The sequence below is a fragment of the Lethenteron reissneri genome, chromosome 22 (genome assembly GCF_015708825.2).
Source record: "Lethenteron reissneri isolate LAM-NWPU_2019-01 chromosome 22, ASM1570882v1, whole genome shotgun sequence".
Taxonomy (NCBI): Eukaryota; Metazoa; Chordata; class Hyperoartia; order Petromyzontiformes; family Petromyzontidae; genus Lethenteron; species Lethenteron reissneri.
In genome coordinates, this window is record NC_083800.1 from 8,847,243 (window position 1) to 8,872,551 (window position 25,309).

The 25,309-nt window shown below is 42.7% G+C and overlaps 1 protein-coding gene across 1 annotated transcript in view; it reads left to right on the top strand.

Moving 5' to 3' along the window:
- The first annotated feature begins 738 nt into the window (after positions 1–738).
- Positions 739–25,309, top strand: part of MARCHF5 (membrane associated ring-CH-type finger 5) — a 173,240-nt gene continuing 148,669 nt past the window's right edge. Inside the window, exon 1 of the mRNA XM_061556530.1 lies at positions 739–1,169. Coding sequence (XP_061412514.1) covers positions 1,129–1,169 — 41 coding nt within the window. The 5' untranslated portion in view covers positions 739–1,128. The remainder of the gene's footprint in view (positions 1,170–25,309) is intronic.

The window sequence follows — 25,309 nt, forward strand, 5'->3', positions numbered from 1 at the left end:
ATGTGTTGTGTATGTATGCTATGTATGAGTGTGCTATGTATGTGTGCTGTGTATGTGTCGTGTATGTATGCGATGTATGAGTGTGCTATGTATGAGTGTGCTATGTATGAGTGTGCTATGTATGTGTGTGCTATGTATGAGTGTGCTATGTATGAGTGTGCTATGTATGTGTGTGCTATGAGTGTGCTATGTATGAGTGTGCTGTGTATGAGTGTGCTATGTATGTGTGTGCTATATGTGCTGTGTATGTGTTCTGTATGTGTGCTGTGTATGTGTTGTGTATGTATGCTATGTATGAGTGTGCTATGTATGTGTGCTGTGTATGTGTCGTGTATGTATGCGATGTATGAGTGTGCTATGTATGAGTGTGCTATGTATGAGTGTGCTATGTATGAGCGTGCTATGTGTGTGCGTGCTATGTGTGAGCGTGCTATGTGTGAGCGTGCTATGTATGAGCGTGCTATGTGTGTGCGTGCTATGTGTGAGCGTGCTATGTGTGAGCGTGCTATGTGTGAGCGTGCTATGTGTGAGCGTGCTATGTGTGAGCGTGCTATGTGTGAGCGTGCTATGTGTGAGCGTGCTATGTATGAACGTGCTATGTGTGCTGTGAGTGTGCTGTGAGTGTGCTATGAGGGTGCTGTGTCTACGCGTCCGCCACGTGCGCGTGGTGGTGGCGGTTGCTGCTTCGCCTGCCGCTGCTCGCGCGTCACGACCCAATCACTTCCGGGTTCTGGGCGCCCTCCACCACCGCCTCCTCCTCCTGCTGCCGCCTCCTGCCGCCCTCCTCTCCGCCGTCTCTCTACTCGACCCCCTCTCAACTTGTACACTTCTACAGGCGAGGAAGAACAACAACAACAGTAACGATACACGAAGGAGAGCGACAACGAGCCGAGGAGGAGGAGGAGGGAGAGGGGATAGAGGCGAGAGGGCGAGAGGACAGCCCCCCCACCCCTTAGGCCTGCGCCGTTCGCACAACGCCGAACAACCACAACACAGCACGCACGTGTTTGCTTAAGCCGCCTCGCCTCGCGTAGCATTCACAGAAACACACACAGCACACATCACAGGCGTGTTCAAGGAAGCTTTGGTAATCGCAAGCAGCAGCAGCAGCAGAAGAAGAGGCGAGAGATGGCTGTTGTGCAAGACGCGGCGGGACCTCCCCTTGACAGGTAGTTGTGTGACGTGAGATGTTCATGGCAGAGGGCCCCATGTGTTGCTGTGTGTGTGTGTGTCTGTGTGTTACAATAGACAGCACAGCTGGGCACAGCTTGTGTTTGCAGGACAGTAGCAGCTGGATATAAGCACACCCTGGGTTTTGGGAGCGAGGCAGGGCCCTGCTTCGTGTCGGAAGTTGCCTTTTTTTGCCTTCCCCGCCACCGCTTTAATTGTGCCGACGTCGTCACGAACACACAGAGAAGCTTGTGCTGTATTCGGCGTTGTTTATTAGGATTATAAGATCACCGTGTATAGCGCGAACAGTTCAAACGACGTTGCGGGGTGAGTAAACTGTGCGTGCTAATTGCCCCATGGTAAGTTTATCGCCCTATGAAGAAGTGTTGTGGGTCGTGGCGAGGTTGTTTGTGACACACAGACACACACAACAATAACAACAACGACGAGTCAAGGATGCAACGAGACGTCGTGGTCTGCGACACGTGCGTGTGGCATTGTGCACGCGGTCATGATGTCATTGCACACACAGCGAGCAGCGCCACGTGCTTGTGGACATGGCTTACCATCGCCTACACACACGTGTGTGTGTTACTCTACACATATACTCTTGTAAACACAAGATACCGATGCCTTAATGCGGAATACAACGTCGCGTGGTGTAGTGATGATCCGTAAAGTGTACACGTGACATGTGACAGCTCCGTTGTTGTGGCAATAACACTCACACCGTGTACGGATACTGCATTAGAGCATTACACATTGCTGCTTTCGGGAATAGAGTTTACACCTTTGTACACACACTGGCATTGCAATGACATGTAATATCATGTACATCTTCTTGGTTATTTCGGTAAAGTCACGTAGAAGGGAAATAATAAAATAATAAAAATTAAACATGTTATTATGTTTTATTTTTATAATTTTATTATTTCCCTTCTACGTGACTTTACCGAAAGAACCAAGAAGATGAATCCCTGCAGTCACGAAAGCTTTAAATCGAAATCTCATGTACACTCTACATGTGCATCATCAGATATTATTGAATCCACTGCTGGATAAAGGGCTCCCTAAGCCATACATAATAAGTTATATCCATACCTGTCAGCCCCCTATCAGTGCCCTAACTTATTACAGACCAATTCAGACCTTACTGGTCACCCCGTGCCCTTATAAATCTCAACGTTCATCCTACAAAGTCCCATCACAAGGGAGAAACACAAATAAATGTACTAATATATATTTTTTAGCCCGTATTCAAACGGATGTACGCCGTATGGACCTGAAAACTACATTTTCCTGTACAAGAATACGGGTAAACATGTGGGTTGACAGCTATGGATATCACTCCAGTGAATGGGATTGTATACTCCATCAAAGCATTGCATTCGACTGCACTCTGGTATTTTTTACACTAAAATCCTAACAGTTGTACAATGTTAGTTTATGCAAAGTAGCACTGCAAGGTATTGTACTGCAGTCTGGTATGTACGACTGGTACATTTCAGTGCAACAGTATGTAACGCTGTGAAGCCTTTGCAACATTCTTAAAATACTGTGTATACCATAATTTAGTTGCGAAATACTGTAAACAATACCATATACCGCCGTGGTATTCTTTCTGTATAATATATCTCACGCGTCCATATAATATGTAATACACAAAGCCGTAAATAAATACATGACGAAATTCTATCATATTCTTTGGGTCTTTCGGTAAAGTCACGTAGATAGAAAGAAAAATACAAATATCACGACGTTTCGATCGCAACGCAAGCAATCGTCATCAGGCGCAATACGATTGCTTGGATTGCGATCGAAACGGTCTGATTTTAATTTCTACGTGGCTTTACCGAAAGACCCAAAGAATATGAATTCCTGCAGTCACGAAAGCTTTAAGTCAAGAAATTAGATTGCATGTACAACATGGTATATTTAAATCAAACTGCATATAATGATCCTGTTAATGTCAAATGACACAGTATGTGTACTATGTGTACCATACATCACAAAATAGTACGTACACTACCATGATATCCATTGCACTAAAGTACAATGCATGCAATGCATTGAGGTTTGTATGAGCTGTCCAAGTGCTGAAGGTCTGAAGTGTGCTTTTATCCATCATATAAGAAGACCTCTAATTACAATGTGCAGTACAAAACTCTCCATGCAGCATTGATTTACTCATGCATTGTGGGTTGTTAAAGTACTCTACTTGTGTAATTTCCACGTGGTGTATTTGTTTAATGCAAATGCTTCGTTCACGTGTTGTATTTGTTTAATGCAAATGCTTCGTTCACTACAGCACTGGCAGAACGTGTGTATGCAGAGGTATGCCCTTACAGTTAAAACGCCTGCTATCCTACCCAATGTGTCAAAAAAAAAGAAAGTATGTTTATATACAGGGTATACTAAACTCCTGCGGCATGGGTCAGAAACGTGGTCACAAACAAAAAACGGAATAAAACCTGAAAAATGCACAAGTGTGGTGAGACGCTTGCTTGGCATTGCATTGAGAGATAAAAAGAGGACACATGTTTTAGATAACATCGTTATGTGTGTTATATTCACTGTTTAGAATGTTAAGTGGGCTGGAGCTGAAACAGCTCGAAAGTTTGGAGAATGGTGGATGGTCAAGACTAACGTCAGATTGGTAGCCAAAGGAGGGAACGCACCCAATCCTGCATAATGCACATGCATATGCAGTACTAATCACATTCCTGCATTTCCCATAAATATTCTAAATTCCTTTTGATATGCAAATTCCTTTGTCAATGCGCCCAGCTTATATATATGCTCCAAGCTCGTGTGCTGTTTCATTCAGACTGTCGCCTCGACGGACCTGGTTTTCACCTGAGGACGGCTGCTTGCGTTGTGGCCGAAACGTCGTCAGAATTGTTTTATTATGTTTTATTTTTATTATTTTATTACTTCCCTTCTACGTGACTTTACCGAAAGAACCAAGAAGACACTCCAGAGATCTCATGGTCCTGCTGAATCTCAGAACCATGAAAGATGGCGACGGCTTTAGGAGGCCTTCATCCAGCAGTGGATGCCATGATCATGCTCTTGAAGAGCCCTGCTATGTCCTGGCCACTGTGTAGATATGTAATTTATTGTACAGGTAGTCCCCGAGTTACGATGATCCGACTTACGATATTTCGATCTTACGATGGCGATAGCGATACTACAAAATTGTAAAATATTTTAAATTTCGCGCGGCAGGCAAACGCAGCAGCGTACGAGGTCCGATACGTTCAATGCATGTTAAAAGTTTTTATAGCAGATAGGATTGTTACCTATTAAATTGCAGTTCATATAGGTAGGCTAATAATTTACCTTGTTTTATTACTTTACATTTTGCAGTGCAATACAGTATTGTAATTAATAAATACATACAGTATATAGTTTATACAATACGGGACTGTAAATTGCTCTGTTTTACTAAATTATCACCGTTCTTTAAGACTCCTGGGTAGGCTAGGCAATCTTCGACTTACGATATTTGTGACTTACGATGGGGTCGTCGTAACGCATCTCCATCGTAAGTAGAGGACTACCTGTATATTGTATATCCATGCCTGCATAAAGCTTCATTAACCATCTTCTTGGTTCTTTATTATGTTTTATTTTATTATTTTATTATTTCCCTTCTTCGTGACTTTACCGAAAGAACCAAGAAGATGAATCCCTGCAGTCACGAAAGCTTTAAATCGAAATTTCATTAACAATGTTTTTGATTTGTTTACAATTCATCTGTGTTCTGCATTCTAACATAACATCAGTTTGGAACGAATTGTCACGATTCAGAGTACTAGAATACGTTTATAGTTTTGTTATTTAAAACATTGTGGCAATTTACGTGAACCCAATCATCGTCAGCCACTGGCTATCCACTGCTCGATGAAGGACACAATCGCGCTCTTTCCATCCCTCATGGTCTGGTGATTCCACAATCCATCTCACTGCTGGGCATGAACTCATCCGATTGCACCATTGATGTGGTGGTTGCCCTCTCATGCGTGCTCTGTCCTTTGGTTGCCATTCCATCACATCTTGTCAATCGGCCATCGTCCCTCCGAGCAATGTTTTCGGTCCAAACCCACTTACTTTCCGTAACAATCAATAAGATGTTTGTGATTTTGGATTCGTTTCCAGATCTGTGTGTTCCTCTTTCTGTGCCTCGGTTGTACTCGAGCACACACGCCTCCACGTCTCTTTGTACACTTTTCAGTTTCTGTTCCGTTTTTTTTGCCATTGTAAAGTTCATGATCCATACGTCACATTGGTTAATATGCACCGATTGATAACGTTCTTCTTTAGACAGATTGGAATTTGTGCTGCTCGATTAAGCTGCCTTCCAACCATATGCTCTTATTTACCTATTTAATCATTGTATCCCGATGTGCTTCAATAACTACCCGAGGAATACATACTCTCACGTGGGTTTTCATATATTACAAACATCTAAGACTCAATATTTTATACAGTACGCAATGCATATCTCATGAGCTTTAGACTTTGCATTAAAATTTAAGTTGATGAATGTTTTCACCCGAAACGTCTTGCGGTTAGAGAGAATGCGCCACTGTGCATCTTGTTAAGAGAGGGTGCACAGTGCCTGTGAGTGTTTACTGATGGCATTATAAAGAGCACTGCCTCCAGTCCTCTTCCATGTGATTGGGATGCACTAGTGGGATCCTCGGATTACTCACTGATCCTGATATTTACCATGGGACTGAATGGGGAAAGGTAAGTGAACATTTCGATTGGCAGGCCATACTCAATACCCACACAAGACAGAACTCTTGAGAGAGATCTTGTTGAGAATTTACTGTAATGCATTTTGAATGCACAGATATGTCCGTTGTTTAATGTTCAGTCCTTTGTCAATCCACTGCTGGATAAATGCTTCCCCACACCGGTGTTGGTCGCGGTTTTATTTGTTATCATACTTCACGACGCACGTCGGCGCAGATTGATGAAGTGGGACCCATGGGTGTTGCAGATGCCACTCGCTTCTAATGTTCGCCGTGGCTTGGAATTGCGTTCAGGTTGCCTGGCTGAGAGCCCAGTGCGCTAACCACTGTGCCACCACTCTAACCCCTGAATTGTACTATGCTGTAATTACACTGCTGCCTCTCGAGGTTTCGTAGTGTTGTTTTTATATCAGGATAGTGTGCTGCTCAATTAAATGCAATTATGATAATGTATACCGTATTATGCTAAACTGAGGGCAATTTGACCCATTTCAACATCAGCTGTTGGTGCATAATGCGCATGTTGTCTGTTGCTGGCAATAGCAACTTGTGTTCCAGGTCGGCTTGACGGGGTTCACAGTTTATGATAAATGGACAGCATGATTCTTTCACACCATAATTATCTTTGTGAGCCCTCGTTTTTTTCTGTGTGCCGCCTTTGGCTTGAATACAGTAATTTTTCAAGGAAATTACCAAGTGCAGCCACAAACCGTCAGGGAAGGCAGCGTGACACAGTGTGAATTAAAAGGGTGGTTATGTATGGGGTGTAGATAGAGTGTGTGGTGCACAGAACTTAATTTTTCTTCTTTGCTGTATTATTGAACATACCCATTAAGCAAGTACATGACTCACACAATTATATTGGCTTCTGGAGTTTCACTTTCTAAAAAAAAAAATTCATGACATTGATACATATTTTAGAATTTTAAGAAGTTTTTTTTATACGTTGAATGTTTGCTGCTCAGTATCTGCCAATAATAAGCTAATGTCTATCCGTTGACTTTTATTTCAGAGCACCACAATAATAAATGTGGTCTATACGTTTATGAAGACAGAACATTTTCAAAAGATTTTGGTGAAATATATGGCAGGAAAGCATTATTATTTCTGTTAGCCATAATACATTATATACATATATTTTCCTTGAAATTTTTGTTCTCTTCTTGATTTTTAAAAATATATATTTGTGGTCTTTTTCTGCATTGAGATTTTTGTTTACCATTCTTTGTTTGAATTGCAAGTCTCCCTTGGAGAAGAGACCAATGTGTCAGTTGGCTCTTACCTGTTATAAAGTATATGTCTATGACTCATTCTTTCTAACATTTCTCGGTTCAGAACAAGGACCATTGCCCAACACGGTTTACTTACTATATATCCTGCAAAAATGGATGAGGTGTCATTGTGGAGGATTGTTGGAAATACTACTTTAGAGTCACTAGATACTACTTATTCTATTGTATGTAGGGTGTGTAGGTATATATGCCTACACAATTAAAAACACATTGAGTGGGGAGGGGACGATAACATTTGGAAACCTTTTATATTAAGTTTTTATCCCACTTTCTATCACTTTTTGATTGAGGACTTCTGAAAGGCTCGTATAATTTTGTTGACTGACAAATGGACAGACAAATGGAACGCCGGGCTTTCATAATAGCTTTGTATTTGTGTATATATATTGTTATGTTTTTTAAGAGAAGACAAGTTTTGAAAAATATTTTTTTTCCCCAAAGCCAGGTACTTCCTACTCGTATCATATAAAATAAAATCACATTTTAGTCTTATTAGCCAATGGGCCTTTTCGACCGCTGTTTTCTTGCAACATTTAAGCAGGCAAACTCTGGATCGGTTTTTACTTTTTACATCCTGAGATTGATCAACAAAGTCAGACCTGACTGCCGATGACACTAAGGATCCACAAGGTTAACTTGACCTTGATTTCTGATTTAAGATCATTGTGACCCAATAAATGTGTGGTCCTAACAGACAAGCAGACACAACGTTGCTTATGAAACGCTGAAAGAAAAAAAACTGGTTTAGAGTTTTCTTGATTAAAACATGCTGCTGTAAAGCATTGTGTCTAGGCTGAAGAAACCAAAATGTTATTTTAACTTGGAGATACAGACGTTTGTTTATTAGTTAAATCACCCATACTCATCCACGATGACACAATGATTTTTTGTACAAATGTATCTTTCGTCACGATGACACAATGATTTTTTGTACAAATGTATCTTTCGTTTTATAAATGTGTGTATACGGGAGCTGCACGGTGCAATGCAAAAAAAGCATGGAGAGATGCATGCTTGGAGTTACATTGGGAGACTATAAGAAAGCCATATTACTGTTTAGAAAAGTAAAGGGGGCTTGGGCGTAATACATCGCGAGAAGAGATGATGGCCGGTGGTTGAGACTAACTATTCCGTGGCAGCCAAAGGAGCTAACGCACACGAGGAGACATTTACCGAGAAGATGGAGCGACGAAAGCAGTTTGTGTGCCGGTGACAGATGGATGCCTACGTCAGCGATGGCAGCGGCTTGGGGAGGCCTTCATCCAATTGCGGATTGATTGTGGCTGGTAATGATGGTGAGCAGCATAGGTTTTGGTGGATAGCTCTTGCATATAATGGAGCGTTTTATTGAGCAGCTTGAGACTGTTGATGAGGCTCAAAGTCAAAACTGCTCCAGAGTTTGTGCGATTAAATGCACAGGCGCTGCTGGACTAAAATGTGTTTGATACCCTTTGGTTCTTTCGGCAAAGTCACGTAGGTAGAAAAATAAAATAAAACAAAAATAATATATCACGACGTTTCGATCGCAACATTTTCTACCTACGCGACTTCACCGAAAGAACCAAAGAGTATGGATTCCTGCGGTCACGAAAGCTTCAAATCAAGATTAAATTGTGTTTTATTATGTTCATTAAGTTGTGAGATCTATCATGAATGATGATTGTGCAAACAGGCCCTTTATATTTCGATTTAAAGCTTTCGTGACTGCATGGATTCATCTTCTTGGTTCTTTCGGTAAAGTCACGTAGAAGGGAAATAATAAGAATTATTTTATCATGTTTTATTTTTATTATTTTATTATTTCCCTTTTACGTGACTTTACCGAAAGAACCAAGAAGATGAGGACTTTTATATGTTTTTTAAAATGGTAATATTGTTTTTATAGCACAGCATGGTGAGGTCTTATCAAACAAACCCCCATAACTGACATCATCCAGCAGTGGATTTACAATTGGCTCCAAATTATTATTAGTTCATTACTCTTGCAGCGCAGTGGTTTTATTTAATTTCTGGTCTCTCTGTGTGCTCCAGGTGAGACAATCAATGTGATCGGCTCATCATGCGGCTGTGTCACTTTGAGTCGTCAAGCTTGAGAAACCTACATTTTGAAAGTGTCGTGCAGACTAATATGCACGCAAGCACCCACACACTGCAGCCGTGATGCCACCCAACCAATGGCATACTTGTTGCCATAGTAATCCATTATCGCTGGTAGCCTGTCTGCCCTTGGCTTCGTGCTGTGGTTGAAAAATCTGCCGAGTGCAGCGCTCGAGTGGCTGCTGTGAATATACTGTACCACGTAGACAGAAGAGGGTAGGCACAAAGCAAACACGGCCGCATCACTTTCCCCTTCCTAAGCCAAATGTGCGATAGCGAGGTGCGAGGTTAACGTGACCTTGATTTCTCTGGCCCAAGACGATTGTGACTCAATGGATACTGCGAAGTGGGGCCAGGAAAAAAACCATATGTGATTCAAATCCCACCACCTATTGTAGTATTAGATTGTTTCTTGTTTAATTATATCCACATTTTGCCATCGGCACGGTCATGCCAATAGAGTCACATGTTCGGTTTGGTAATGACCCTGAAGTGGCATAGACCTGTGCCCTAACATCCTTCCAGGATGTAATAACATACAACAACCTTGAGACTGTGCTTTTCACTTGTGCAATTTTCTGAAATGGTTTATGGTTTCCCATCTCCAAAACCATTCGTGGAAAGGGCAATTTTTTTTTTTACATGACCAGTAATGTGTGTGTGTCTAGTCTGAGGCCACCAAAGTGACTCTGAGGACGTCGTTTAATCTCAAGTGACTGCCCAGGTTAGAACCCAGCGTCTCGGCGATTCCAGCTTAGTGCCACGATGCGCACATAAGCGCTTTGCCCTAGAAACGGCCAGCCTTGCTGGGAAATATGGTGTTGTTACCGCTCGGGGAAGTTGTGCATCATTATTGTCAACGTATAAACTCATTGCAACCAAACATAATGTTTTTACGCATTACGTATTCAGAAATACGAATACTTTAATGAAAAGAAAACTAAAGTAGACGCATTTATGGGATGTTTTCTTTATGATTTGTGTTTTTTTTTATGGAACCACAAACATACTAACATATATGTTCACCCCAATGGCTACCCCCATTGGCTAGTGCTTTACTAACCCGCTGGCCTTTCCTGATCTCCCCTCCGTGTCATCACTCATCCTTGCTGCTGTCACAGCTCTTTATCGTCACTGTCCTGCTCCACTTGTTGTTGCTGCTGTTTTTGCCAACTCCTCACCCTGTGTCTCGTCCCATGTCTCTCACCCGCGCTTCTCGCCACGTCTCTCGCTCGCCTCGTATCTCGCTCTCTCTGCCCATGCCTCAATCACCTGGCTCTCTCTCTCGCTCAGTGTGTCTCTTGTTGTCTCACTGTGGTCTCATTCTCGTGTGTCTCCCTTCCACGTTTCACTCGCCCCATGCATCTTTCAACTCCCTTGTCCTGTGTGCCTCTTGCCCAGTGTCACTCTCCCCTTGTTTCTCCCTTACCCTCTGTCTCTCTCACCCTGTTTGTCTTTTATCCTGTTGTCCTTCCCCCGCACCTCCGATTAGCACGGTTGGCTACGTACGGTGGGAAAGATGTTCGACGTACATACGTACATCTCTCTTCTCTTCGTGTCTATAATTTTGTCTTTCTCTTTCTCCATGTGTCTCTCGCTTCGAGGTCATTATCCTCAAACATGCTCTAATAGTGGGGTGCAGCAGAGGGAAATGTAGGAAATTGCATTGTTGTACACTCTGTTGTACTTCAATGCTTCTGTGTCCATGCTACCCACCATGACCAACCCACACTGACCATCATGGTCAAATAACCCCTATGAGACCTGCACAGTGTGGGGAGGCCCTGGCCCAGCAGTGGTTTGACAAAAGGTTAGGACTCACGCATTCACAGAAAGGGGGGGGGGGAGCATCTTCATATGTGATGCAAAGTGACTCTCCAGCATTTGTGATTATAATTGAGGTTTTCCTGTTTGGTATTACTCTGCAATACATGCATGCACTTTTTTTGTTACGTATTTATACAATATTGCATGATGGTGTGTGGGAAGTTTATTCTTGTAAATGGATTTTAAACACGGAAATTAATTCAAGAAATACATGGCAAATGTACGTGTGTCTAACGCTTCAACACAATCACATTTATTTGTAGATTAAGGAATCCCAAGACAGTGATTACATTTGGGGACTCAATCGTGAACCGCTGTGGCTTGTATCCTGGCCAAATAAGACTAATCCAATTCGATGTCACAATTTTCCAGTGTCATCCTTACTTTGTTTTTTCCAGCCCCATTGTTTATTTTTACACGCGTTACTCATTTGCTGTGCCTGTAAAGTTGAGCTTTTCCATACTTCACATGGAGAAACCAATCAATGTTCACCGCTGGAGAGAGAAGCTTAGACGATAAACAAAGTTCGATGCTATTTGCCGTCTCGTTTCATTCGACTCTCTTTGGGATCATATTGTGACCGGCGTGCACATCTGATGTGAATAAGAGCACATGCCATGAATGGAATGGAGCGTTTCAAATGAACACACTTGGACTGCCCCCCTCAACACTCCCCTAATTTTCAGCAGTCCGCATGCAACGTTGCCCAAATTATCTGCCCATCTGTCTGCTCGTATAGCTGTTGTCTATTGATTTATATTCTTTCGCATTCATATGGCTGTCTGGTGTAACAGTGTCTAGCCTTCTGTCTATCTGTTCCTTGTGCATGCATCTGTTTTTTTTTTAAGTATTATCAATTCATATCTGTCTTTATAGTAATTCCAAGGTACATATTTTTGTAGTTGTGATACTGTATGGAGTTAGTTATGTATATGTGGAGCCTTTTTTGGTTGAAGGCGGACGAACATCGAGGTGGGTGTGGAGAAGTATAGTACAACAGTGGATTCTGCTGCCTTGCCCTCTGCTGCCCACTGTGTCGAGTAATTAATTTTAACCATTCCTGAGTTAATTCAAATTTCCAATGTAGATTTGGGAGTGGCTTTAGTGGTATCTGGCATTTTATTTAAATATTTCCGTGTAAATTGCATCTTATTTTCATATATTTCCAAGATGCTGCTCCATTTAATCGTATGTAACGTAAGGATAAGTTCTGTTAGTCAGCACCTGTGATGGTCAGAATGACACATGACCACCTTCATCTTTAGTGCTGACATTGACACATTGTTCGAATTGCGTACTCGTTTTTAGTTTAGCCCAGGCAAGCAAAATATAGGCGATGCATTTTTAACCACGGTCAGGAATTGAACTTGGCTTGCATGCATTGCAGTGCAGAGCTTTAATCACTGTGAAATGGGCTTCCTAGATAAGAGACATTGCACCCACCCACACAGATGTTCACTGGAAGGAGCCTGGTCACATCGCTTTAATGTAAAATCCAAGGATTTTTTTCAAAATATCAACTTTAATTATGGCTTTGTTCTCTACATGTCAAATTTAATTGAAATAAAGTTTGACGTATGTAATGAATACCTTCATATGTGGGCTCTTTCATGATAGACTAGGATGGGCTGTTAACATTATGAATATTGCTATCACCATTTATTACCAATGAGATGCTCTCCGTGTTCCATTATGGAGCTGTCTTAATCACAGCTTTCTGAAGGGTGAGGTCAAAATAAAACTTCAAATCATCACAACCTTCCCTTGGCTCCCAATCGACCTCAGGACTCATTGAGAGGATTGCCCTCTTGGTCTTCAAGGTCCGACAAGGCCTCATCTCTTCCTCGCTCACCTCAATGCTCCTGGCCTTTCCGCATTTTCCGCTCCAGCAACCACTTCCCCCTCCCCCCCTCTTGCCAGTTTCCCCTTCACTGGCCTCCAATCAGAGGGTCATCACTGCTTCTCCATCTATTGCCCCTACTGTTTGGAGCCCTCACTATATAGCAAATAGTGCAAATGGAAACTTGACAAACCTTGTCTCCATTTGCCATGGTCAACCTCATACACCACTTGGCCCACCATTTTTCATTCCACCCTATTTAATTGATGTAAGTAATAATAATGGCATTGCATCGGTTTGGATGGTGAGATCTCAAGACACTTAGAGTATGGGAAGGTGATTAACTTCTCTAAAGGATATCGTGATGTCGGGTGGCTAAGGAAAGTCTGCATGGGCTAACTGAGCTACTTTAATCCGCTATGAATCTACAATTGATAGTTCTCCTCACCAGCCCTGCCGCCTCTGATATTGTACACTGCATTTAAAGGGTAAATTATGCATGATTCCTCTCATCCACCTTCCTATTATAATTATTCCTCATATCTCTGCCCCTCAGGATTCTTTAACCAGTGGCCCATAGGCCATATGAGGCCAGCAAAGGGCCGAAGGGCCTTTGCATAACCTCCCAAGCAATGGCTCACTGGGAGATATAGCTCTCCAAGATATCGAGAGATACAGATTCGTGAGATGAAATATGGACAGATTAGGGGATCTGTAGATGAGAGATAAACAAGAGCCAGAGATGGGGGACCTGACATGCAGACTGCTAATCAATCTACAGAAAATATTATAATCTGCGCGCCAATTCATCCTGTTACAAGTGGATATTAAGCATCATCCATAAGCGGTCCCAAATTCATCCTATATTCTGCATATATCTGTGCATCAGAAGTGGTCTCCCATAAACACTGCATTCAACCTACTATCCGTGGCTTTTTCGATAGCAAAAAAGGGGCGGCCCGAAAGTGGTGGCAAATGAATGCTGTTCTGTTATCCGCTTGCCGCGTGGATTGCACAAGTAATTTCTGCGGATGAACGCGGATTATAGGATCTTCCAATAGTGCCCCCTCCTCCACGTCAGCAGTTCTGCTGTTAATTGAACAGTTTTTGTCCACTTTTTTTTTAATGGTGTACGTATGTTTATGGTCGGTTTAATTTGTACGTGCACACAGCCATCTCTTGGTGGTTATGATGGCGACTGATAAATAATCTTCATAGCCAAGAGACCATTGGGAAAAAATGTCTCCCAAGACAAACAGAGCACGGTGGACATGCAGAGTATACAGTTCATAAATGCTCAAATAATGTTGTTGCAAGTCTTTTTTGTGCATTTTTTGTGCATCTCGAGATATCCATGGATTCAGACATAATTCCAAATTGTATTGCAAAATTTGGTACGTATTTTGACGATTTAGCTGCCCTTGATGATGTTCCAAGGGAAGTTAAATGTGGAGCCTAGCGTTTAAAATGAAGGGATAATGGTACGCGTTGGGTACTGCTCTGCTTGTTTAAAGTTTTTATTGAGTTTTTATCACTTTAGTATTTTTAATAAATATTGTGCTGCGCAGGTACACTTTCAAAAGATCTTGATCCTTTTTACATAGGGCATTGAATGTAGCATATCCACATTATTATTTTCGTGATCCCTCGGCGCGCATTTTCTATTCATAGAAGCACCGATACAGTGTACGTTTAAAAAACATTTTCCTTTGTGTGGGTATGAATAATGATATGGCGTATACAGTAGGTACATGAAAAACATCATAATGTGTTTCCTTGCTTGAGTAAAAGGTAAAAGCTTATGGTAATAATGGGAGCAGATGAGACAAATACATTCACAAGCAATGTTCATGCTTAATAATGATAATGCACCTAAAACATGAGATTATAAGCTACTTTGAAAGAATGCTGAATAACATCATGTGGCAGATGGGTGTCACGTATGATTTAATTGTCCTCTGACGATTCCAATATCTTCAAACTATACAAAGGAGCGATTAAAAAAAACTAGATGCATCAAGATGGAGTGACCTGTTAGCTTTTATTTTATGGGTTCTGGTAGTAATTGCGTTAGTCATACGATCTTGTATGGTCAGGCTATATAGTAATCGGGGTAACTTATGTGAAATAATATGAATAAATGCAGTACACACTTGCAATCCAAACACAGCGGTCTGTATCCCATTTTTTTGAGGCTACGGGGATGTGAGGTCTCATTTTCAAGATCAGTGGTGTGAAGCTGTCTTATGTCGCTAGGACACAGATTTTCCAGCCACTTCTCGCATGTTACGCCTATTCACATATTTTCATTTGCCGCTAAGGCAATAATACGTCTTAATAAACAGTTAAACAAGAATTATTGCAAAACATGAAAAATACAGTGTGGAAACTCAATGGCGTATTGGGAACCCCCCCCCCCCCCATAATATCCACTCGCTAGTTTACCAGATACATCTTTATACGTTTCCTTAAAATAGCTACGATTTGAAAAAGCAACAAATGTCTATACTACTGATCTTATGGCCTGACCTATACTAGGTTAAAGGAAAACCTTTAGAAAAACCTTTCAGAATCTGCATTACAGGGAATTGATTAAACTTCAGGTGGCTGTAAAAATAATAATAGATTAATGTAATCGGCATACATAAACGCGCTTGGTATGGGTTTTTTTTAATAATAGGAGAAAGGTTATTTTTTTACGAATGTCAGTGGAGCAAGAGTGTTGCTCCCCATAGGGCTCAGAGGTCCATGTTACAGGAATAATGGAAAATGTTACAGTGGATGGGTAATAATGAAATATTGAAATGTGGTGGATGAACAAAAAAAAGAAGTGGGAATAAAGTTTGGCAGTCAGTTTCAGGGAGTAATGAACGATGTGTCAAACTCGGCGTTTCCAGTTTTAATATGTGGATGTCCCAACACCCGCTGACGTGTTCAACTTTTGAACATCCCTTTTGAACTTTGTGCTGGTAAATCGTTCGTGTAACTTATCACAGTCATTTACATGTGCAGACTTCTCTTTCACCTGAGCCAGCGACAAAACGGAAATAAATTATAACCCTGTTTGAGGGCCTGCATTGTTGTCTTGGGAAATGCCGCTGGTAAAACTGCATTGGTTAAAGGTGCACGCCTGCAATTGCTTGCTCACATCGCGTCTGGCCAAAGGGCCTCCATTAGAGGGAACTGCAGAGAACCCATTTAGACAGTATTTTGCCTACTTTTCTATGCTGGCGAGATGTTTTACATGAGGTGGGAGGACCCACACTCTTCCACACATGCCGATTGACTAAACTTGCAAACACGGGGTGGACAGACGCGGGGCGGCGGGGGGATTTTAAGAAACTTGCCCAATGTTTGAACCGCCACTTTGGAAGACCGAATTAAACCAGTGCCCTCTGGATTGCAAGTTGTGTGTTAACCATTCACCCCACGGCATCATCCCATGCAAGCTTTTCCCTTGTGCAGGCTGCCTCATCATAATCCATCGGGCGGGTGTGTCGCTTACACGTTGATCTGAGCATGCTCAACCAGCCCAGCTCTGAAAGTGGTGGCTCACACACAGGTGGCCGCAACTCTGCGCGTTTGTTTCAGTGGTGGGAGAGTCGGTAACAAGCGCAGCGGGAGGAGCTCGGTGGCGTTTTGGGGAAACACGACGTTCCGTGGGTCAGGTTTTTAGTGCTTGCCCGTTGGACTTCTCGACAACATTTATTTATAAGCTCGCACAGTCGAGACATCCCAACTAAGTGTCACGTGGGTGGCGGCTGGACACGATGTGAATGTCGCAGAGGACACGTGTTAATAAGCAGCTGAAGCAAGACCGTAAAAAACGTTGCTGCACATGGGATCTTTCCAATCAGTCATCCCTGGTTGGTGTCAACCCAGGATGCCAGTGGTTACTCCTGGGTGTACGACCATAACTTTGATGGCTCCAGAATTCAAGTTGCTTCCTCTTTTACCGCATAAATGAGAGCATGCCCAGTGTTGCTTTTCGCAAAGCGCACAAGGACCAGTGCTGCTAATGAGCACTTGTTTCTTGGCCCGGCTTCTATCCCTTCCCTAGTGGTCATGCCAGGTTGCTGCAGATAGTGGAATCTTTATATTGAAGGTTCCATACTGGTTTTAAACCAATTACACGAATTCCTTATGTTTCCAAAGGTTTGTCCTTGGTGAGTGGAATCAAACCCAGGTTGCCGTGTTTGGAGCATCGAGTTTGCTTCGAATGACGGCAGCCTCTCTTCACTTCTGCCTGAGCACGGCGATTTGTAAACCCGTCCCTTCTCTCGCAGGGCATTGCCAAGCCAAGCACGGAGTTTTAGTGGGGGTAGGTCAGCGTCCAGCTATTTGAAGTGGCTGGATGTGGGCCATTGGTATGAGGTTGTGTAACTAAAGCCATCAAGTATAAAATCCAATGCGGGTCCCCATGAACTACAAAAACACATGTTGGGTCATCTCCAATGCACTCCATCAAGCGGGACTTGGTACATTACGTTTCAACGAAGACAGAATCTAAAAATGTGTCATTCAGTGTATACTCTTAGGTTTTTTTGGTAAAGTCACGTAGGTAAAAAATAAAATTAAAAGTTAATAAAAGTAATAATGGAAATAAAATAAAATAGTAAATCACGACGTTTTCGGAGGCAACACAAGTCTCCGTCATCAGGTGGGACTGTCACAGCTAAAATTACTGCACCAAATGCAGTAATTAGTTTTATTAACTTTTAATTTTATTTTCTACCTACTTGACTTTACTGAAAAAACCTAAGAGTACTAGCATAAGTACCCGGCGTTGCCGGGTGAAAAATATATTTCTTAATAACCTTACATATATACACAGATGGGCTGCTACCCCTGCCCCCCCCCAGCCACGATCTCCTCGGCCGCTGTGCAGTAATATGTACGGCCTATAGTGTGGTGGGGTGTCGAGGCCTAGTACCGTGCAGAGCCTCCGGCCTCGCCTAAATTGCCCACCCAGCTGAGGCTGGGTACTGGGGCCGTTACCTCCCCCCCCCTCTGCGCTACAATAATACTGTCTAATCGCTATAATTTTATTATCTACCGACCCTATAATAGTAATAGCACACATTGGGGTGGGGGGGGGAGTGAAGAGGACGTGAAACTTTGATGAATTTACCTCAGAGTCGCGTGTTAATGCGTGCGCATATTTTTAACAGGAATTAAAAATGGCGTCCATCCCGCAGCGAATGCGTCGCTACCCGTTGCCAGGGGCAACCGCCGGACCAATCGCGTCTCGCAAATCCCTCACATTTCGTCCAATGAAACTGCTTATGGTCCGGCGACACACAGACAGACAGATTTACGATTTTATATATATATATAGATGAATCCTTGCAGTCACGAAAGCTTCAAATCTAGAATTCATTCAGTGTATGTCTATTCGAACGCGTGCCATGTTGTGATTACGAATCGTTAACAAAATGAATGTGTTGAAGAAAGGCTCTCCGATGTGTTTTCGGGTTGTACCGCGTGTCGTTCGACACGGTGTCGTCCGACGTTCCGCTCCACGTGGCGGTTGGGAGCTTCTTCATTTGAGTTCCTGGTACCGCAAAAACGCATCAGAGAGCTACGGTCACAATAAGTTACACAGAAGTATGTTGAATAAACGTTACAGATAATTAAGTTGTGTTAGTTGATTTGCTTTGTGTACCGGTAGTTATTCTTGGAAAAGAGACATTTGTTACGTACATGATGCACGTTTTAAAATATCGAACTATTTTGCAAATGTAAATTTTTATGGCTGCAATGTAAGGAAATGTGCATTTGTTAGCTAAATTTCAGCAAAACTTTGAATATTGTCAGGTGAGTTGTCGTATAGAAAAAGGAAAACAATTATCTGATAGTAATACAAGCCTTGCAAATAATAAATCATTAACTAAGGCTCCTATTATCACTTGGGGTTTTTAAACCATTGCACAACATATGGCAGCGTGGCTCCACCAAGTACTGGACACATTTAACAACCCGGAGTGGCACGAGAGAGCCGTGGGGATAAAACTCTAGCGTGTTGCAGTCTTAACATTCTTCTTCGGATAACACCGAGTTAGTTTCAACCTGCTTTTTGGCCCTAACATTATCTGTACATTATAGCGAGCTTGTTGTGCACTCACGGAGACTTCCGCTTGAACGGTGATGCATTTTTAATGGGGTCTCCATTACAGGCACATTACATCATCATATCACCTCTTCTGTTTCATCCGCTCAAGCTTATTCAGCTTCCACCAACCTCCTCGAACCGCAGAAAGTTGACAACTGTCAGCACGTTCGGGATTTAGTTTTTTTAATTTATATAACTTTTTGAGAGAAACCCCCCCCCCACACACTTTTTTTACGTTGAATTCTGCCGGTGTTATAAGTTATGTGCTCTGTTGGTGATTTACTCAGCTGTGTGTTGAGCATTAATCATTGTACATCCATCTTGCAATGTGTCTTGACCGAGGAGTGCCAGCATTACTTTTATAATCATTTCCAAACTTCATACGGCCTCAATGTTAAAATGAACATAAATACTGAAATGTTTTAGGCTGGAGCTGTGGACCAGTGGTTATCGCGCCACCCTAAGTACCTGGCGATCTGAGTTCAATTTCCAACCATGGCTAACATCCGTGGCGACTGATGTCGGAACTGGACCTGGCTTGTCCTGATACCAAACCGTACTAATCAGTTTGGTCAAGTATGGTATACCAACTCTGTGATCGATGTGGCGTACAGTGCCTTTCGTTCAGCAGCGGATTGTAAAACGACTAAGTTATTAATGCACGATTTCACATGGTTCACGCACAGTAAGTAATATTTAACGATTCAAGTATGTGCCACTGCTGATATGCAAAATGTTTAAACGTACGAGTTTGACAATTGCTTAAAATTGTTTCAATGTCGACACTAAATGGAACCATTGTGAAGGCTGTTTATATTTAAGTAAAAAAAGGGTCGTGTGTTTTGACTGGCATGAGTACCCACTGAGGTCCTGAGCCTTTTAAAATTAACAATTTATTGACGGACGTTAGTGTTGCCATATGCTCTTTTTGCAGCTGACCAATCACACTTTCCTGTGCTGGCATTCTCCGGTGCAATGTCAGCATTGACCCAGCACATTTGAAACTAGGAAGCTGGGCTAATAAAGGAGTTTGTGGGGAGGAAAAAAAAACATTATGATACGTATACGTACAATAATTGAAAGTGACACTTGGGAACAGACAAAACCAGGATGGGGGGGGGGGGGTCGTGGCTTCGCTGTTTGTATTGTGAGGTTTACTCCACCGCTTCCCAAGGCACAAAGACGCCTGCCAGGTGTCTTCATTTAAGGCGCATCGGTCCCTCGCGCTGACTCGGCAACCTTGCCTCCATCTGATGCCGTCGTTACGCCCACTGGTCTGTGATGTTTTATTAATTAACCCGGGCGGTTAGGCGAGAGGCTTTTATTTCATCCCGTTCACAGCTGCGTCTAAGCTGGGCCTCGTGTGCTGGCTCGTGCGTGCGTGCGGCACACGTGGCAACATCGGAGCGGCTCTTCACGTTTGCTCGCTGCCGGCGGGGTTGAAGGAGGCGCTCGTTAGGGCGAGGATGAGTAACGCTGGGTAAAGCGCCCGATTAATGTTAAACCTCTGGCTCGGTGCATCTTCTTCCCACGTGAGACCAATCCCGAACGGGGCCAGACGTTTTGAACATCACGTACGCGCCAATGCGCAAAAAAAGAAAAAAAACAACTCACAGCCTGCCTGTGCCTCCTCTTAGCAGCAAAGTGGACCTTGCTCGTGTCTGCATCTGAGCATTATTTATGGATGAGGCTGGTATGTTGGACGGATGCCTTACGAGGGGCAACTGATGACCACCAAAGTCTAACAGTGCCGTGGGTTTTCTGCTCATTATACGGCAGCTCGCTGTGTTGCGAGTGTTGAGCTCATGAGCACAAGCTCCTTACTCGTGATGGCGAGCCGTCACGTGGGGTGACCCAACTAGAGCATTGCTTGGCCTACTTTTACCTTCTTGGAATCGGGGCATTCTTCAATGGATTACTGCCTCTCTGCAAGATGCTCACCGTGCGCAGCGTCCTGAGATGCTGTCGCATTGAGGAATGCGCTATGAATTAAACTTGCATTGTTTTGCCTCGTGGAAAAATGTTGAAGGCTTATGTAACATGCTTATGCTAACGCAGTGATACTGTGTTATTTATAGATGCTGCCACCACAGCAAATATCTAGTGACACTTTTAATAAGAGGGTTATGCCCCTTAGGTGCTGATGTAATGGCCCAATTCTAGATCAGCCACAATTAAATTTCGAAATTCATCATCTTCATGTATCGTGGTTTGTGCATATCATTGCTTAATTGAAAAAATATGTTTGTACATTTGTGCATCCAAAAAATGCTTCGGTGCATTCACGTAAAACTTCAAAACCCCCTAAACCATAAAGCTTACCGCACAGATTATTATTAATACCAGCATGGTCTTTGGACAATACCAGCATTATTGTCTGCAGACTATACTGGTCTTTGAACAGTAATGGCTCTGAAACACTTTTGAAAATATGTTGTAAATGAATATTCTGGGTACCAGCAAGATTAATGGGTACTCACAAGTCGACAAGTATCTGGGTGCTAGGGTACGCAAGTGCACTCCGCACTTTGTACTGTCCCGCAAAAACCCCTCGCAACAAAGAGGCTGCCTTCATAGAGACAGGCCTCGGCAGCTTGTTTGTGCATTATGTCTCCATTTAATACACTACAATTACACACTGCTACTACGGTCATCAAATTATATGCGACATATAAACGCGTAAGCTTCATATTAGTTGCGCGTGTAAATCACGCGAAAACGGCTGTGAATGCAAAAATGTTGAAATGGAGTGAAACTCTTGCCACCTGCATTTGTTTCTTGGCTCCGTGTAATGTCAGCCGCGAGTGATATTTGGAACCAGTTCTGGAACTTCCCGTTCACCTACCCTCACTGATCAGCGTGGTGAAGTATGGTCAAACAGCCCTCACAAGCGATGTGATACTGGGAGGCCTTCGTCCAGCAGTGGATTAACAGAGGGCTAAACATTGATTACATTTATTATGAGAGTAAAGTACAGTCGTGTCCCATGCTGGTACTATATTGCACAATCACATGGATAGTAATCCCTAATCTGCTAGGCTGTGATATCAGGTAAGTAACCAATCACAAATGCCAATTTAATCATGCAGTCAATCATTTGCTCTTCCAATGGATTTCTATTGTTCCCTCACTTAACTTCATTTATAAATTGTTCAATGGCAGGCCTCGTCAGTTTCACGTAACCCTTGTAGACCGAGCGAAATGAGACCTCAGTAGTCTAGTGAATTATTTGAATAATCAATAGCCTCACAATGAATTCAAAATACATACAATACTGAGAGTACGTTCACCGAGGAGATGGAGCTATGTATTCCGCTCAAGTGCTGGGTAGGTTATTACGCTTGTTTACCCAGGAAAGCAGATGGGAGGAAACTGGAGACAGCCTGGAGCAATACCGTGCAGAACAAGGGGAGAACACACAAACTACATCCAGAAAGGCATCCGAGTGAGGAATCGAATGAAGGCCCTTTTTGCCGTGATGCACAAGTGTTCTTCCCACTGTGCCACCCTGCCGCTCAACTAATCTGGGAATTGGAATTTTTTGATCCGGAAGCGGGGATAATCTCATCTCGAATTTAAAACTGTCAAATCCAGCCCCCACTGCACAGGCTGCCCATGCTGGCACTGACTATAGGCACCAAGAGAACAAGATTTAAACGTCATTACACACTGTACCAACCTCTAATCACGATATTATCGAGGCCGACTGAAAGCGAATCACAATTATCTTGCTTTTAAATGGTGCTCGTGCACAAGCTTGATTGATTTTTTTTTTATCACCAATATGAAACCCAAATGAAAACCTTAAAAGCGACAGTGGTCCGCCCCCCTTAAACAAGGTGCAGGACACAATTTTACACACCTCAGTGTCCATTACTTAATGGACATTGTGTATTTAGAGCGGGCTTGCCTTCAAACGGTGCCTTGACCACTGGGCCACCCGAAAAGCCGTAAGCCTAATGACTGCAGCTGGGGACAATTTGGGCTGTAAAAACCATCATGGGCCACCCGCCCCCCCCGCCGGATGGCCCGTTTCAAAAAGACCTCTCCCTCAAGTTATGATAACGCAGCATAAATGGGTTCAGTTGTCACATCTCAAAAAATGTCACATTTGTCGGTTGCTCGGCAGGCAAAGTCTTGGTCCTCGTGCAACTACACGAGTGCCGCTACTGTGCCATGTAATAGACCTGTGGTCGTCCATTAAACGGCACGGGTTTGGTAAGACGTTTGGCTTGGCTAATTATGCGCTTGCGCACCGTGCCACCCAGCAGTCATCATCAGCCATGGTCGGTCCACTGCTGGCTGAAGCCATCTCCAAGCCGACGCTATCGCTCACGGTCCTGCTGTATAATAATAGTCATTGCTTGTGTGCATGGCGTAGGCGGACTGTTCGCTTATTTGCAAAACTTGTTTGATTATATTATATCAGGTTTTTTTAATGCGTGAAATGTGGTATTGGATTTACAGCATTCTTCTATACAGCCACTGCATTGCTCTGTTAAAATGCATTACAATTCTTTTGAACATGGTGTAGAAATGCAAAGCTCTTATCGCATCATCTTTGAAGGAGTAATTGAAGTTAAGCCATTAGTTGTGATGGGCTCTGATTAATTGCTTACGTTGGTTAAACATTCCTCTTGGGGTAATTTTTGCATCGTTTTTAATTTTTTTGTCATTTAGAAAACCTGAAACGTCAGCCAGTTGTAAATCATGGCAATTCCATAAAGTTACCAGGTCTGTAATTTCCTCCATCTGGCAATTACCCAGTTTCATAAGTCACCTCCAAAATGACAGAACTGAGCATTTTTCAGAAACCCGTCTGGCATTATGGTTGCTGTAGGTCACAGTATTATATTGTTTGTTGAGAGTGGCTTAGCCTTGAAGGGAAGAGGATACGGGAGACAGTTTGACATTTTATTCAGCCCTCTTGATGTGCTAATGCTCGTGCCTATCGGCCGAACATTGAAAGGCCTGAAATATAGGACACACGTTCCCTGTAAGGTGGGCCAGAGAAACTCCATTGTGCCTCTGGTAACTGCACTAACTAGAAGGATATATATTTTTTGTACGTGGCACGTGGTTTTGATGTGAAGGTCGGCTGTGGCTTCTTTGGTCAGTGTGTGTCGACCATGCAGGAGAGGCCTTCTAAGCGGCAGTACTAATCCTTGGGTAAGGGGCATGGCCACAGGACACGATATTGGCAGGTGGTGGTGGCAGTTGTTTTGACTAATGGTGGGTCAGCTGTCCAGTTAGTGTGGTCGTACGGGATGGTGCGTGTGGCTTTGGTTGGTTGGGGGAGCCATGAGAGTGCTCTAGGCACTGACCAGCTGCCCGGCGTTAGACTCTGCTATTGTCTAAAATCATGGCCTTATTAGGATTTGTCAGCTTATTGTCTGGCATCAGACGGGCTTGGCTTTGGGGAGGGGGGGCGGTGGCCGTCAGACAAAAAAAGACATGTGTCACTTTAAGGTTGATTTCACATCCACTGGGTAGAAGAGAAAGACATTTCTTAATAATGTAGAATATGAAATTCTGAATATTGTTGCTATTTGTGTGGGCTATGTAACTTTACTTAATGCTGGTTCATATAATGTGTTTATGAACATAATTTGTATGTTCTTGCTTACAGCGTATATGCCGTGTTGACATGGACTGTTGTCAACCATTTTGTTAATAGCCCATTCTTGTTGGTTGCTTGTAGAATGCTTTTCTACTTTTTGTTGTAAAATAAAGTATATTGGACATTTGCGTTTAGGTCCCAATTCACATGTTGACAAATTTAGGGTTGTTTTATTCCAACATTTTTTTCGTGAAAATGTGCTGATGTCTCCATTACCAACAATGAGGCAAATTAGCATATCATTGTGCTTTGGCCATTTTGTCAAAGATATTAATCTGGTTGTCAGTGTAAATGTCTGACATTTGTGTTTTATTTCTTTCACCCCAACCGATAAATATAAATTAGTAAACATCCTTAGCAAGTTAAATTATATGAAAACTTCAGCATACCATAAAAATATTTTTGCCTTTCAAATGTATAAGCACACAAACCAGAACTTGACTAAACCGTTATTATTAAATGTATTCAAGAAACTAAAATAATATTAGTCTTGTATTTACAGTTGTCCAGTACATTTCATTATTTATTCTAAGACATGATGCATTTATTTAGATAACATTTTTTACTTATGAATGTTTCAAATGGACA